This window comes from Leptosomus discolor, chromosome 6 (assembly GCF_034619465.1).
Source record: "Leptosomus discolor isolate bLepDis1 chromosome 6, bLepDis1.hap2, whole genome shotgun sequence".
Classification (NCBI taxonomy): Eukaryota; Metazoa; Chordata; class Aves; order Leptosomiformes; family Leptosomidae; genus Leptosomus; species Leptosomus discolor.
This window is the reverse complement of record NC_141396.1, coordinates 23,532,170-23,548,530: the sequence shown is the minus strand read 5'-3', so window position 1 is coordinate 23,548,530 and position 16,361 is coordinate 23,532,170. Positions and strand designations below refer to the sequence as shown.

Genomic DNA, 16,361 nt, shown 5'->3' with positions numbered 1-16,361 from the left:
TGATGTAAGTGAAATACTTAAGCATTTTTGGTATGGCAAACTTGGTATTATTTTGCAAACCTTTATGTACATGCTGTGCAAGAGTGAAAGGTTTGCTGTATCGAAATCAATTCTACCAGCCCTAGCTATTTTTGTGTGAGATACGCTAGAAATAGGGGTTTGCTGTTTGTGTGAGGGTGTCCTTTACCGCAGGCATTATCTGATACAGCGTTGCTCAGAAACCCATTGCTAGCTGCTGGACTTGAAGCTTCTGTTACATTTATGGCTGGGGGCAGATTCACTGTGGCTTTCTAAAAAAACAAATGTGCTATTCACAGCTGTTCTTTTTAAATCCTTTGAAAACATCCACATAATCATTTATATTGTCTAGGTCACAATCGCTTTCAGTCGGGATTTACACACGTTCTGTAGTGTTAGCGTTTAGGTACTGGCTTTTTTCATTGCTCAGCCATTTCCTGTATAACCCAAAGGAGATACTTCAGAATTGGATCCAGGAAGATTTCTCCTTTCCTTTGCTGCCTTAAATGTAATGGTAACTAACCAATTTAAGACATTAAAAAGGGGGGTACAGTTAGGTTCTGCCAAGGTCCTTAAACTGTCAGTGTAACGTGACTTCAACAGAGCACTGGCATGTTTTTCAACATTACGATGGAAAGACATTAAAGGGAGGGGGGGTGTAAAATGCTTTACATCACAGCAGTTAAGTTTATGTAGTTCAAGAAAGTTGCTGAGTGCTGGAGAATTGGCAGAGACAAACAGATTAATCATGGAGGAGTCTGGCAGAGGGGAGGTGGTTTTGTCTGTGTCAAAAGGACTAAGGCTTGGAGCTAATAGACAAGATATATCTTTATTATACAATAAAGAATATTATGTGCTGTAAATTAAGGCAGTTGTAAGTGCAACAAGCTTATTGAATCGTCAAGAAGGCATATTTGATTACACAAAGTTTAAAATTACTCTTTTACACACAAGGATAGTCATGCCTGCGTAAGGGATGTTACATGTCCTTCAGTTTCTTTTAAAAAAGAAAACAAAAAAAAAACCAGATAATCCTCTTCTATTGACCAACAATTGCCAGCAGCAAACGCCGGTAATCACCGCTTGTATCACTTGCTATCATTGTAGGCAAAGTCTTCTGATACATTTGTGTGAACATCTGTTTAATTTGCACAAGGTCAATCTATGCAAAGAAAAGAAAAAGGCATGAAACTTAAACACAGCATATAATTTTAACTCCTAGGCATTCACCCCGCATCTCCTCCCTCACAGACTACAGAACACGTGCTGGGGGTGAAACGTGCAGCTGATAAAGTCTGCGTGTCTTAAAGCCAGGTGGTCCCTCGAAGGACAGAGGAGCAGCTCCCAAAGCAGAGTCTAGCGGCTGGTCCTTGCTTGTTAGGACTGTACTATCCTAACTCTTAACAGCTGAACCTTTGAACTTGAGGTGCTTATCTGCTACATGGACAGGCAGCCACAGTTAAGAAGGAAGCCAAGCAGTCTCACTATCTAGCCAGAGATAATTAAGTTACTATACCAAAGCTGGCTTTAAAACAAACAAACAGGTTCATCTAAATCTGAACCCCATAAAAGCTTCACTGTGATACGTGATTTCTACAGCTATGGGAGAAGGACTAAGTGAAACTTCTTCCACCTTCTAGTGGAAGGTGTCCCTGCCCATGGCAGGGGGTTGGAACTAGGTGATCCTTAAGGTCCCTTCCAACCCCAACCATTCTGTGGTCCGTGATGGAAAGCTGGTCAGGGTAGACAGCATTCCGCTACATGCGACATTTACAGAGGAGAAAGTTTCTTACCTCACTGCGAGTGACTATAATTCTGATGAGGGTAGAATCATCTGTGCCAGCTCCTTTCATAGAATAATAAAGTCTTTCTGCAAAAAAGGCTGGGCGATTTAAAGCACATTGCACTGCAATAAAGTATATTTTTAGGATTAGCTGCAGTATTGTAAGCTGTATAGAGGTCCCTGACAGGATCAATTCAGGGTTTTTGCTGTAGACAGCTAGAGGTAGGTATTGGTGAAGATCCACTTCCTGTGGATTACAGGAACTGTTTTATAGAGCTGAGTTTAACTAAATGAGTTATTCCTTCCCAAGGAAAGTTAACGATTATTAACAGTTAAACTTCTCTGGAAGTGCTCTTCAAAGCTGGCTGAAACCTGAATTTTCACATAGGTCATTTAAAAACCGTTCTTCTCCTTGGGTAGCTGGTACAATGATACAAGGTATTTTACTCATGTTCCATTGCTAGAATCTCACTAACAAGAATACAACTGTGAGGAGTTCTCACTCTGGAGCTACAGAATGGATCTTGTTTCAGTTAGATTGTTCACTCTCAGAGAAGAGCCTTTATTCTGTTACATGATCCTGAGAGCTGAATTTTTCCCATAAAACCCTTTAGCAGAATACCACCTGGGAAGTTTTTGCTTATCCATTATGGCTACAGAAATGCTGTCATTTTGGTAAGCACTGGTAGGACTGGTGTCTGCAGATTTACCATTACTAGTACGTCATACTGATTCTCACTATCAGCAAGTTGTGCTAAATTTGAACTGCTTTACTACAATAAGCCAGCAGGAAAAAGTCAACTCAAAACAGGTCTTCTATTTTGCTGAAGTTTTGGTTAGCAAATGCTGAGCTTTTGGGGGTAGGTGGTGGTGAGGAAGAGGAGTGGAAAGGGAACCGTGCCTCAAGTAGGTTCACGTTGGTTCTGAGATTGTGTGTGAGTGGCTCAGCTATCTCTGCTGAGCTGCCACAAAACCAGAGTCACGGGTCTGTTACCCTGGTACTTGCATCCTTTTGCAGAGTTCTGCAAAATACAGCTACCAGCACTAAGCCGTGACCCTTGTTTCTGGGTAGCTGCCTGACTTCTTGATACGGATGCTTATTTTCTCCAATTAAGTGTAAAGTGAATAATTGAAGTTACTTTTGTGCTAGCAGAGTCTCGGATTGTGTGTTCATCTGCCATATGGCCAGTGTTGAACTGGATTCTTCTTCAGTTATGTTCAGAAGGTTTTAATTCCTGAGGGATAAGGGAAGGGAAGAACACATCACTTACAAATAGTCTTCAAACCACGTTCCACATTTCCAGAAAATTCTCGGTCAATGCTGCTTAATAGATCACGATTAGCAATCTACAAATAAATGAGATTAATGTGTGGATAATGAAATGCAGTAACAACTGGAACCGTAATTTAAAACACAGTGACCAAGCTCATTTGAAATCAGTGAAGAACTCCTACCCTGGAGTATGCCTCAACTGTTGCTTTCAGCTGGGGAAAACTTCTGCTTGCCAGAACCATGTTAAAGCAAGATTCATCAGTCCCAAGTTTTCCTTCACCTGCTTGGTACAGACGCTGAGCATCTTCTTGAGCTTTTTGATAATCCACAGTTTGATTCTCATCCCGATTACCCTAAAAGCAAAGACAACAGATGTCAAATGAAATGACACAGAGAAGGCTATGCTGTAGCTGCTTGCAGTGCAGACCCAAGCACATATCTTCAAAGCGTGAAGCAGAAACAGAAATACCAGTTTGAAACGCGTTACACTGCTTTAAAATTGCTCTTTGGTTTAGGGTTTCCTATAGGCAACCAATACAAAAGTGGCCCAGAACCCTATCTGTAGGGCATGCTTTGAACTGTAGATACACTGCCTCAGATAATTTCACCCCTACATACCATCTCATAGTTCTAATGAAGTACTGTACTTAATTATCGATTTTACTTAATAACGTAAGCTTTTTCTTGATTTGTTCCTAGGCTTCAAGTTGCAAAGAATCTTCCCAAACGAATTAATGAATTACCTTACTGAATATGCACACCTGAAATATCTCAGGTCTTCTATTTTGTTTAGACTTTGCTAATTTCAAGTAAGAATGTCTCCAAAAAGCACTTTACTATAGTTGTAATATGTCGGTAGGGCTTATATGGCATTTTATGTGCTTTGTTGCTTGGGGGTTATTTTTGCTGCCCTGTGCATGGATGGATACTGCTGAATATATGGGCTGTGTAGGCTGAATACATGCTCCCAAATACTGTTGTATCTGTAGTGGTTAAAATAATATTTAAATGATGTAGTTGTCAGTTATTGTAAACTACTGGATTTAACAAAATAAAAGTTAGCAGCATGAGCTTCTCAAGGTTTTCTTTCTTGTGGATTTTGATTTTTTAATCCAAATACCTAAGTGGTAGCTGAACTCTCACAAAGGTAGAGGCAAACAAGATAGTGAAGTGTCATAGAAATTCTAATTGATCAGCGAAACATGGGAAGCTGCATCAGTACGTACTGCTTCCTAAACATGGGTAACTGCAGGTTACTGTTCTCGAACACAAAAAGAGCCCTAGTAAATGATACAGGATAAGCAAACTCCAGTGGTCACTGGAGTTCAATAGTAGCACCTCCACAGTTGGGGTGATATGAAGTGAAGGAAAGCTGTGGTGTGACTTGGGAGGTAAGTTTTGCCCTGTGGTACCTCTTACCTTGTTCGTGGGGATTCTCCCAGGTAACCTACATACCATAAAGGTTACTCTATCAGTGTCACCTAAATTATTTTGTTAACGTATGAAAAAAAAAAAAAAGCATCTTGCTTTAACAGCAGTGTGGAGCACTGCTTTAGTACCAGTTGATCGCATCTGCATGATCAACTATTTACATGTAAGTTCTCAGAGATGAACACAGGGTGCTAAATTAGGTCATGCAATTCATCATAGATGTGTAGACGGGAAGTATGTCTTCCTTGGGGAGGGACTGAAGTAGTGTATCTTGTCATGAGGGACATTAATGGCCCAGGGCTAATTTCTTAAAAACCTCACTCTTGCTAAGCACACACAGGCTATTTATGGAGCCATTATGACTATGTGCATCAAAGTCAGACTGTACACCGTTATCTTACCCAAAAAAAATAAATTAAAGCTCACTTGGCACATAGATATAAGTAATCGTTCAAAGTGTCCTGAAGTGTCTGCTCTGATGTCTTGTTCGATGTCCCTTCCAAATTCTGATTTATAGCAGTTCACTATTTCTCGTATTTCCTGGTTTGTCCGTGTGCAAAGGATCTCAATCAGCACTCTCTCCTGAGTGCCTGGTCCCTGTAGGCAGAGGAAAAGAGGGCATAACCACAACGCACTACCTATTCGCTTTTCTTCAACTGTGAAATTAAGCAGTCATCTGTCGTTTCAAAACTTCATGCCTTTTACATTGTAAGAACAGTATCCTTGCAGCGTGAACACACCAAGTCTTCTGTATGCTTAAAATGGAATGAAGATTCTTCAAACATTCAATTCTGCACCAGTTCAAAAAAAACCCCAAAACTATACACCCACAACAGAGACATCAGCCAAAGTTAAGTGGAAAATGGTACCACTTTATGGGAAAGTGCCAGTTTACCTGAGTTGGAAGTTTAAACCAACTAGCTCACCTAATCTCTGATGCAGTCGTAATACTTGAACAGATACATCCATCATCTGACCTTAAGAAAATATTTTTTCATTGTTGTCCTTTTGGAAAAAAAATGGGATAATCCAAAAATATCTTTCAGTAACAATTTGTTACTCCTTTGTTCCTAGTAAGGAGAGGTATGTACCTTCAATTTAAACAGTGGTTACGGTTTTAACAGCACCCTGGCCTTTTCTAGGTTCTAGCAAAAATTATGACCAAGTGGCAGAGAACAAAGTTCTGTCCTGCAGCGTTTCGTCCTCTGCTGGATGGGCAGCTGCTCTGAATTGGCTAATCCTGCAGAAATTGGCTGGAACTGGGATGCAACAGAAAAGAATTTTAAGCCCCACAGTCCTGAAATTAGTTTGCCAGTACAGGATTTTTCAACAATGCAGGGATCAGAAAGTCTCTTTTCTTAGATGAGCATTTTAAGATGGTTTTAAACTATTTTGTTCACAGGAGAACCATACCTTCATTGCATGACGTAAACTCCAGGCATCGTAGTAGGTGCTAGGCATGAAGAGTGCTAGAATCAATTCTTCCACATTTCCACTTAACTCAGACTTCAGGTCTTTAATTAAATCCTGTTCAATTATAAACACAAAAAGGGCTTTGGAGAGTGTAAGCCATGTAGATTATATACTGAAAAAAGATCAAACCAGAACTTTGGTGACTGATTCCTACCTTTGTGCTGCTTTTCCTGTAAAACTTTGTTTTATTTCTTATAAAGAACTTCCCTCTGTCCAAAACTTTGACAGCTCAGCTCTCCTCCATTATCTCCTCACTAATTAGGACCTAGTCAGGTCCTGAAAAATGCCACAACTGTAGGATTTCACTTTTAAGTTGCAAAAATGACAGAGGGAAGAAATTAAGTTATCTCAGCCTTTTATTGACTAACCAATCCTTAACCAGTTTCTTACAAAAATCCCGGATTTTTGTGCTGGTTTGTGTGCAAAAAAACCTCAGTTGTTTCAGATGCTAATACAAGGACAGTTTAAGCTTGATTATTTTCTGTCTTGGGCATTACAGAGAAGCTTCTTGTTTGGTCAAGGACAGAGCCAGCCCCCAACCTTCCCCCATCTCTGCTTCTGCCAGGTGTCAGGACAACACCGTGTTAAATGCCAGATGTCCCCCGGTACCCAAGGAATATAACCAAAAGAAGTGCATTTAAAAAATGCCCAAACCACTCCCCAGGACTAAAACGCAATCAGGCAGTTAAAGCAGAAGCTGAAACTCTGGTTTTGCTTACTGACTCAAAGAGCTAGTGAGCATACCTTGCCGTACATAGTCTTGAAAGCTGCCTTGATTTTTTGCCTTTGATCATTGGAGCGGTTCGCAACAACATTTATGATAGCCTGCTCATCGGTTCCTTGGAAACAGAAGGACAATTTCGTGTAAGAACTCACAGTAATCCCTCCGAGACTATGCATTTTATAATCTTGCATTTGGGCAGAGTTACATAATAAATGACTACCACTGCAGTCTACCAAATTTTCTGTGTAACTTTGTCTTACTAAATTGCCAAAGTCATTTTGAAAGTGTGACTTTTGAAAAAGCTTGGGGAGAAAAAATGGGTGGTTAAATAAAAATTGAAGAAAAGGACAAAATGGCATTAAGAAGTTAGCTCAACAGGAGTTTAAGCTTCTGTTGGTTACTCACCAAACCCCTTCATAGCTTTGCGTAGAATTTCTGCATCCCTTCCAGCATCAAAGTTTGGAGCAGATTGAATTGTGCCCTGAGTACACTGAACCATTGCTGCAGGCTGAAAATGAGAGTCACGTGTAACTAGCTGTCCCGCACGATATAAATTAGAATTAAAATCACAACTTTAGAACCAGTACTTCAGGAGGAATTGTCCATTAGTTCCCAATTTTTTCTCTAACACAGAATCAGGGCAACATTTAGTTGTGCTGAACAGCTTTGGCCCACCAGTGCCAAAGCGATGCTTTTACCCATTGTATGGATGAAGATCTACTCGACAAGCTCATTGAGCATACACGGATACAGGGTTATGATTTTGTTCAGGTTGTACTCTGACTGTAGCTGGGAACTCTATAAATTGTTGGAAACCAGTTGTACAGACATTAAAACTACAGAAGCCACATAGGATTGGTTATAGAATAGGAACACAGCACATACCGGACCAGGCATTGGTGATGGTGCTTGTCCACTAGGATATCCTACTGAAAAGAAATTGAAGAACAAGATAAAAGGAATTAATTACGTCTCCTCTTATTATGTAAATGCTATCTAATATGAAAATTAATTCATTTACAGACCTACCACTGCACAAAACCTCTTTCTTAAGTAATGGTGCCTTTTGTGATCAGTAACTGAACTTCTTGCCCTTGGGAATGATGGGAAGAAGCAATCACAGACACATTCTGGTACATACACTAGCAAGGCAATTCTAAAAATATGAAATTTACTGGTGCTGTGGGAAATGGAAGGATCTCTCCTTATTAAATATCGTTATCTTTGACAAAAGCCAAGATAACCCATGCAAATGGAGAAGTCTGTCCCGAGCTCTCTTTTAAAGCCATACTGTACGCTTTAAAATGTCTAGCATGTAAACAATAAACATTAAGAATTCATGAGTGCAAAAGAAATTGAAGGAATCTCATTTTGTGATCAAAAGCACTGTGAATACAAAAGCTACGTTTTTTAGTACTGGAATTTTATTTTTATCTGTAATACGTATGTACTATTGTTACCATTTTAACAGTAGCTTAGTTATTATTAGAGTCAACAAAGCAATCATTATTAAAAAGGTTCTGCTGCTCTGAATTTCTTGCAAACACAACTGACACATTCCAGGACAAAAATCATTGTGATGGTAAGTGACCACTCAAAAAATTAAAAACACTGCACTGTTTTTAAGCAGTGTGCACTCTCCTTTCCACTTCCCCCACTATGCCAGGGATCACCGTGAACACACAGATCTGAAAAATGCGTCCATTTCTTTGAGATTAACAGAACAGACAGATACTCATTGAACAAGGACTCTGGATTTCCCAGATGAGGTACCTGCAGTTTGAAGAAGGATAAGTACCTAAGCCACTACCTGATGACCATTAATCAGTGACAGCCATCCCTTTTGGATGTAGTACCTATAGAGAGGGTTCTCAGCAGCCCTTCAGTGGTCTTGTCAAGAAAGGTGATAGGAGATGTACAGCATACAAACCTCAGCAGCTAAAAGTAACAAAGGAAAAGGCCTCGTTTGTTACTACCTATCCTGGGATCTCTTGGTTTAATCTTGGATGCCTGAAGTCTCATATCTATGACATACCTGGAATTTGTGCTGGTCCACTTCCAGCATAGTTTTGGGCAGGAGGCTGCTGATAGCCACCAAAGCCAGGGCCAGCGGGAGGCACACCAAACCCAGGGCCTGCAGGAGCTAGGAGAAGAAGAAAGATTAAGCACACCTGAAGTTTTGTATTTGATTTCTGAGACAACGTGAGCCAGGTTATTGAGCAGAGCTATGCGAGAGACTAACTTCTCTGTGTCTGCACAGTGGCCCAGAACCCCCCAGGCGCTGCCATGAGCACGTAGGTGTTCACTGCTGGCTGGCAGCTGGCTGGCTGCCTACCTGCTGCTGCCTAAATCGATCGCTGAACAAAGCTGCTTTTCTTTATTACTGCTCTGCCAAGCCCAGGGACTGGTTACACCAGAAATCACTCCCGAGGGGCACGCTGACAAAGGATCTTACCTCCGGGATAAGGTGGCATTCCTCCAGCCTGGGGAGCTCTGGCGTAGCCCCCTGGGGCAGGGTAGCCCCCTGGGGCAGGATATCCTGCTGCCCCTGGATACCCAGCACTTGGTGGTGCTGCAGGATAGGTCCCTCCTGCCAGAGGGTATCCTCCAGGAACAGCGGGGTAGGAGTACTGACCAGCTGGTGGATAAACAGTCTCTTGTCCTGTTGGCTGAAACACAAAACCGGGATGTCTGTACACCTGCTAACAGGACATTAGAGAAAAAGTTCTAAGCTACCGAGACATCCATGTTTAATAATGTGAATTCTGTAATTAGATTCAGCACTTGACGTGGCAGCAGCAGAATCCCTGAAGACTGGAAGGGGGCCTCCTGGTTGGGTATTCTGATGCGTCTCCCATGTTGACACAGAATCAGAGAGTGCTGCAGGGTGGCAGGCACCTCTAGACAGCCTCTGATCCCATCCACCTTCAAAGCAGGGCCAGCTTCAGAGTTAGATGAGGTCATGCAAGGCCTTGTCAAGTTTTCGTGACCTCCAAGGAACAGCGAATCTGGAGCCTCTCTGGGCCCCTGTTCCAGTGTTTGACTACTCCCATGTGAAAAATGTTTTCCTCAACTCAAATTACAATTACAACCTGTGGTTGTTGCCAGCTGCCCTTTCACTGTGTACCTCTGACAAGAGTCTGGCTCCAATGTCTCTATTGCTCCTTCTTCCATAGTGGAAGACTGTATAGGTCTCTGCTCAGCTTTCTTTTCTCCAGGCGAGCAGCCCTCCCTGGACACACTCCTGTTTGTCGTACTGGGAGGCCGCAACTAGACATGGCATTCCAGATGTGGCCTCACGAGCACTGAGCAGAGAGGAGCAATCATTTCCTTTGACCTGCTGGCTTCACTCCTGCTAAAGCCTGGTTTGCCCTTAGCCTTCCTCCCTGAGCTACATTCGACTTGTCAACCACCAGGACCCCTGGTCCTTCACTGGAAAGCTGCTACTTCTGTCCTGCATAAGTAACGGGTGAGCTCAGCTAGGCTTGCTCTCTGAATCATTAGGAGCTCACCTCCTGTTTTTATAGGACTGTTAAGAGCTTAGTATCTTTGCAACTTCTGCCTCTCTCGCACAACCAGTATTTTCAAATGTTACATGGTGAGAACTTAGAGGAGGTGTTTGGGGTTTTTTTTCCCATTTCCTGTAAAATCCAGGTTATAAAGCACGGACATTCAGTGACTAAATTTGGACCACTGAGTCAGACTCAACACCTGCTACAGGTTTTAAATAAGAAGAACAAGTCAAACGTCTATATGCCTTTGTTTTGCTATGTGTATGACTCACCAGTCATACCACAAAGGTTGCTGTTGTTAGCATTAACATACATTAGAAATATTTACTTGAATGACCAAGATGTCTTCAGGGAAAACCTGTAAGTTAGAAGTCACATACTTGATCTTAAAAATCAGGTGTTTAAAATCATCTTTGTAACAAAGCATAATGTATGGACTCCTTACTTGCTGGGAATCATCTTTACTGACTAGCCTTAGAAATATGGGTCACACATGACGTAGAGTACACACTCATTCTTGAGCCCAGAAAACAGAAATAAACTGCAAAGCAGTAAAGTCTAGCTCAAACGTTCTCCTCAGGTTTGACTGCCTCAAGATTTCTACCCCCAGATTACTGTGCCCAGGCTATGTAATATTCTCTTCCCCAGCGGTGCAGTCTAAACTTTCTCTGCCAGATCTAACAAAAACATTTTAATGGAATTTAGATTCACAAATCCAAAATCAGGATCCTCCAAAGCCCTGCTAAGATAACTATCACCATTGCAAAAGAAAACAATTTCACACTTCTTTTTTTGCACTGGTTATCTCTTTGGGCATCATCAATGAGACTAGGAAACCTAGAATCATTGATATCAAATCTAAGGGGTCTTTTACATTAATCCATTGAAGCTGGCTATATTTTAGATGCTAGCTAAGAAAACAAATATTTGCAGATGTAGTTAAAAATAAATTATAACTACAATCATGAGGGTTCAGCAGAACCTTGAGCAGGGGAAAATAAATCCTGGGAGTTAGGAAAAGTCTGGTTTCTAACACGTTTGTCTTCGGTTTGACTGAATTTGGTGTTTCAGAGGGAGGAAGGGTAAATAGTAAAGCAAAATAATCTGAGAATTTATTGCATTTGGTTATATGCATATGTTTATATATATGGGACGTATCTTAATGGGATCCAAGCTAAGCTCCATGCTTAAGTCTAGTTCTGTACCACGTAAGACACAGACCATATAAAATTCCCACAATTACAGTACGATCAGTGCCATACTAATAAAAGCGCACGGTTGTGCCTAGCTTTGAAAAATGATGCAGGCATATGAGCCACACCTGATACATTCCAGCCTTCCACTACGTTTCATTGGAATTTTTAGTTCATTCAGTCATGAGCTGAAGGTGGAACAAAGTCCTGCAGCTGAAGGATAGGGGGTCAAAGTCAAGATACGGTGTCCTTTATCCTCAGAAAAATATTTACTTAGTGTCATACGAAAGCTGGGCTACTTCAGTAAAGCATTCCCGGCTCTTCCTGAGGGTCACAGCCACTGAAGTTTGTTCAGCATCTCTGTAAATGCTGGGATACAGGTACACGGAATATTTGGTAGAGACTGATTCAGAGATTACCTCTGACCCTGTACGTAAAGACCCTCATATTTATGTAAGAACTACTGATACTTTAAAAAACCAATTTGCTGAGATAGTTAGCTATACAAAAAAAACCCCACAAACTCACAAGGCAAAGATAAACTAAAACAAGGCCAAACAATCAAAAACCTTTCTGGAACAAGAGGCAACATTAAAAAAAAAAAACTTAAACCTCCTTTTTGGAATTCTTATAAGACAACTGTAAAGTCACCTCAGGGATACACAGATGAAAACAAAGACCATAATCTCTAGAGAATACTGTACTACCGTTTACACACACAGAGCACAGTAAGAAGGGGTATTTACAGAATATAAATACGTTAGGAATACAACACATTCAAGAGCCATACTTACAGGGTAACCAGGGAAAGCAGGGTAACCGCCAGAGGGGGGATAACCCGGGTACGACATTCTGGGAAAAAAAAAAAAAATTTCATTGTCAAGGCACTATACAGGAGTTTGTAGTAGTTATTTGCTTGCTAATTACCTGTTAAATCACTTGAACAGTATCTTTAGAAGGTTTAGAATTGCTCAGGAGTACTTGGCAGCTGTTAAACCCACAAAACCTTTCCTTTTTTTTCATACTCATGACCACAGCAAGCAGGATTCAGAAGAGAAGCATCTTCAACTTTGTAATTAACTACCACTGTTATTGAGGGTCAGATAGACACTGAAGCATGGCAGGAGGCTTGCCTCCAAAAAGAACTCTGAAATACAGAATACACTTAGAGGTGCCAGCAGGAGGGGGCTGAGCCCATTGCCAAAACAGAAACAGAAGGGTCAGGCTAGAGCAGGGCCACAGGCCAGAGCAGGGCCCCAGTCCTGCACTGCACCAAGCACCTGTCTCCCATCGACCTGCAGTCCTCTGCTCACAGGGGTAATTCCTGTGAGAAGAGCAGTACCCTATCTATCCCACATAAAATGATCATGTGATAGAAGCGGGTCATCCCCCAGCATTAATCCCTTTGTGTAGAAGATGTCTGTTTCCCCAACAGGAACTGTTTATTCTGGTCCCATTTTTAATAGAGGGGCTTGGGGAGTAGGAACAGAACAGGACAGAGATCATCCCCGACATTGCCAACCTGGCCATTAGCCAGATTACAAAACACTTAATGGCAGGAAAAAAAAAAATAATGTGAATGCTGACCAGCCAGATTCCCTGATCAGGGCCTGGGAGTTACTCACGGCATGTTTCTAAGACAGCATGCACCTTAGCAGCACAAATCAAAGGACATGGGAAATACAAAAATGGATGCAATACAGCGAATGATTAGTCACATTTCTAGGTATTCACTGGCCAAACCAAATGGATTTGAAAGCAGAATTCTTACTGCATTGGACCATTAAGGCAATAGGTGGTCATAGAATTAAACACCTGAGACTTAATGTGGAAAACATTAAAACTTTGTGTAGGTTAGTTCAACTAAGAGACAAAACCAACTTGCAGAGAAGCACAGCTATGCAGTCCCACACTGATAATTTAGGTTGGAAAAAACCTTTAAGATCATTGAATCGAACCATTAACGCAGCACTGCCAAGTCCACCACTAAACCATGGCCCTAAGCACCACATCTACATGTCTTTTAGATACCTCCAGGGCTGGTGACTGCACCATTTCCCTGGGCAGCCTGTTCCAATGCTTGACAACCCTTTCAGTGAAGAAATTTTTCCTAATGCCCAATCTAAACCTCCCCTGGTGCAACCTGAGGCCATTTCCTCTTGTTCTTCTTGTCTTTCTTGCCTCAAGAAACTCGAGAATGACATCACGACATGTGATGTACAACACATTACAAGCCTAAAAAGAAACCCTGATTTGAAATGTGCATAGATTTGGATCATCACTTCCAAATAAATAAAGGGAGAAGAACAACATGAGGTGTATTTGTAAATCTATGCTTTAATCATAAACACTGCTAAAGCCTATTTATTGCCCTAAGAAGAAACACCTTAAGCCAGTACCTGTACAGTATTTACTAGTGACAGCTACTTGAATGAACTTTAAATGTGGCTTTCAACAGCACAGTTCTTTTGGTATTTCTAACTTGAACACTAATTGTAACTCCCTTCAGGAACAAGATGACCGGCAACACTTCCTTCTCATTTCAGTTTCACTCTTCCTGCTTACAGGAAAATATTGTGTCAGCAAAACTGAGTATTAAAAAACAACCAAAACCTTCAGCTTTTCAGCTTCATGTAATTCAACTAAAGTTACACCAGTAAGCAGCCAGGATTGTAAAGCCTGTAAAACTTGTTGAGGTGCACTGTATCATTTCCACTGTGCAACTTACTATGTTTTTCATGATGCAAAATCAACAGCTGGTGACAGCCACTCAGCTGTTTCAACAGCTGTAAAAAGTTTAATTTGTACAATACATGGGACCCAACAATCTTTTATCCATATTAAAATATGCAAAATTTTAGACTTATCGGTAAGATACTCAATTCAAAATTAATTTACATGTTCAGCTATGTCTCTGATTTACTAGCAGACACACTCTAGCAAAAAGCTCTTTATGGCGTGACTTTGCAGCATGTCACTGTCAAGCAAACAAGCCTCTACGAGTATTTTTGATTAGCAAATTAACCACTCGTGTAAACCTGTGACTTGCGGTGCACCAGTAAATTGCTTAACGTTTTCCTTACTTTTGTTACATTGATTCCTCTTCTAGGATTGAATTTGTGATACGAGTTCTTTTGTGCCAGGTACTGCGAATTGCGGCATTTCATGTAATCATACCCCTCTTAACAGGACCTTGGTTCCTATTTGTCATTCTTCTGAATTACAAAAACAAAATAAAAATGTTTTCTTTGTATTTGCTTAATCTAGCTGATTTTTTTCTTTTTCATTTGAAAAAAAAATTACAGAGTAATAAAAGGGTCAAGTAAGGACTGCTGCTTCAATTAATTACTTCAGGCCTTTTATAACCAGATGGACATGATGCTAGATTAGGATTTCAGACTTCCCTCTGACACCAACAAGAGTCTCTTCAAAAGTTACTATGACCGGAGAGCAATATTTACCGAAAACTCTTTCAGTCCGTAAATATGTTTTCCAGGAGATAAATTAAGCCACTTACACAACGTTAAGTAAACACTGGGCTGCCGCTGCCACAGCGCATGGACTCACTTATCTCAAGCGGAACAGAGGCTCCGATATTACTACTTTTACAAACAAAATGATTTTCCCATCGGAGTTTAATTTCCCCCCGCCCCGGTTCGCCCGGCCGGTGCCGGGCGACGCCGCGGCCGGACGCTGTCACCGCCCGCCCGGGGTGAGTCAGCGGCGGCGCCGGCCGCCATCCCCCGGCCCGCCTCTGCCGGCTGCGGGCGACACCTGAGGCGGGGGCGTCTCTTGCCTGGGGGGCAGAGGTAGCGCTGGCGGTGTAGCATCAGGGGACACGCTGAACTCGGCGTTCGGGTAGGAGTTCAGCAGGTAAAACCAGAGGTCCGCACACGACGGGGCGCAGCAGGAGGCACCGCCCGGGCCCAGGCCGGCCCCGCCCCGCGCACACCTGCGCCCCCAACCCAGGACGCCCCCGCCAGCGCCACACCCGCCCCCGCAGCCTTTAAAGGGCCCCGGTGGGGCCACTACCGCGCCGCCCGGCGCCGGCCCTGCCCGCCGGGCGAGCCACCGCCCCGCTCTGTTTCGGGGCGAGAAGGGCGGTCACGTATCTCCCTGGTCTCTCCCCGCTCCCTCAGCCGCCAGCCCCGGGCCGGCGCGGGGAGCCATCCGGCGAGGCACGGCTGCAGGCGGAGGCAGGTATTACTCTACTCACTTCTCCCGAGGTGACCGGGACCTCGTCCCCGCTCCGCACCGGGAGGGCAGGCCCCCGGCCAGGGGGGTGCGGCGCTCTGGGCCGGGCCTGCGCCTCCTTCGGCCGGACATCTGCCGAGCCCCGGGCGGGCGGGCAGGAGCCCTGCCCCGAGCTGCTGCTCGGCTCGCCCCGGGCCCCAGCACGCCCGTGCCGCAGGGTGCAGAGGGGTTGGGGCCGAGCTCCCCCCCCCGGAGGCAGCGGGGCCGGGCCGGGGGCCTGAGGCGAGGGGCGCCCGAGTCACGGCCGGCCGACTCCTCCCCGCCCCCCGCAGCTGCCTCACCTGAGGGGAAACCTGCGGAGCCTCCGGGCTCTCTCCCGCAGCTACACCGCAAAATGGAGGCTGTGGGGCCGGGCGGCACCCGCCCCGCCCCCGGCACCAAGCCCGCCCCGGCCCGGCCCACGGGCCCCGCTCCCCGCGGGCAGGGGCGCCGCGTCCCGGCAGGGCCGAGGTGGGCCGGCAGCGGCTCGCGGTGATGGTCGACCTGTTAACCCAGGACCCCTTTCCTATCTGTGCAGGTTTGCCCCATCTTGCTGAGGGAAAGCTGCAGTATGCCCAGTTCTCCTTCAAAACGGCTGAGAGGTAAGTTCAAAGACGCAAGTGCCGCAGAAATGCAGAGCGACGTGCCAGTGGAACTGTGTCAGAGGAAGCATTCAACAGGGGAAAAGCCAGGCGATGCCATCCCATGGGAGTCCTTAGCT

General features: G+C 43.7%; 2 protein-coding genes across 5 annotated transcripts in view; one reads left to right on the top strand and one right to left on the bottom strand.

The window, feature by feature from the left end:
* Positions 1-4,145, top strand: part of PPP3CB (protein phosphatase 3 catalytic subunit beta) — a 51,530-nt gene extending 47,385 nt beyond the window's left edge. For both annotated transcript variants that reach the window (XR_015183525.1, XR_015183524.1), the window contains exon 15: positions 3,774-4,145. The gene's annotated coding sequence lies outside the window, so the exon portion shown is untranslated. The remainder of the gene's footprint in view (positions 1-3,773) is intronic.
* On the bottom strand, positions 829-15,972 carry ANXA7 (annexin A7). 3 transcript variants are annotated; one of them, XM_086466421.1, is made up of 13 exons: positions 15,943-15,972; positions 12,202-12,259; positions 9,158-9,371; positions 8,738-8,845; positions 7,588-7,631; positions 7,108-7,237; positions 6,723-6,817; positions 5,919-6,032; positions 4,932-5,102; positions 3,257-3,427; positions 3,073-3,148; positions 1,812-1,924; positions 829-1,180 (listed from the first exon to the last, which is right to left on the bottom strand). In XM_086466421.1, the coding sequence occupies exons 2-13, from the start codon at positions 12,256-12,258 to the stop codon at positions 1,058-1,060; spliced, it is 1,416 nt and encodes a 471-aa protein (XP_086322547.1). In that variant the 5' UTR covers position 12,259; positions 15,943-15,972; the 3' UTR covers positions 829-1,057. The 3 variants fall into 3 exon arrangements, with proteins under 3 accessions (XP_086322547.1, XP_086322548.1, XP_086322549.1); XM_086466422.1 differs by having other exon boundaries at positions 7,108-7,210; XM_086466423.1 differs by having other exon boundaries at positions 7,108-7,210; positions 7,588-7,628.
* Positions 15,973-16,361: the final 389 nt, after the last annotated feature.

Excerpts from the sequence above, each read along its gene's own strand:
- ANXA7 (XM_086466421.1), bottom strand. The coding sequence starts at position 12,258 with ATGTCGTACCCGGGTTATCCCCCCTCTGGCGGTTACCCTGCTTTCCCT. Across the intron at positions 9,372-12,201 it reads CTGCTTTCCCTGGTTACCCT|CCAACAGGACAAGAGACTGT; the intron begins GTAAGTATGGCT and ends TTTGTGTTTCAG. Across the intron at positions 5,103-5,918 it reads GTTTACGTCATGCAATGAAG|GGACCAGGCACTCAGGAGAG; the intron begins GTATGGTTCTCC and ends CTCTGCCTACAG.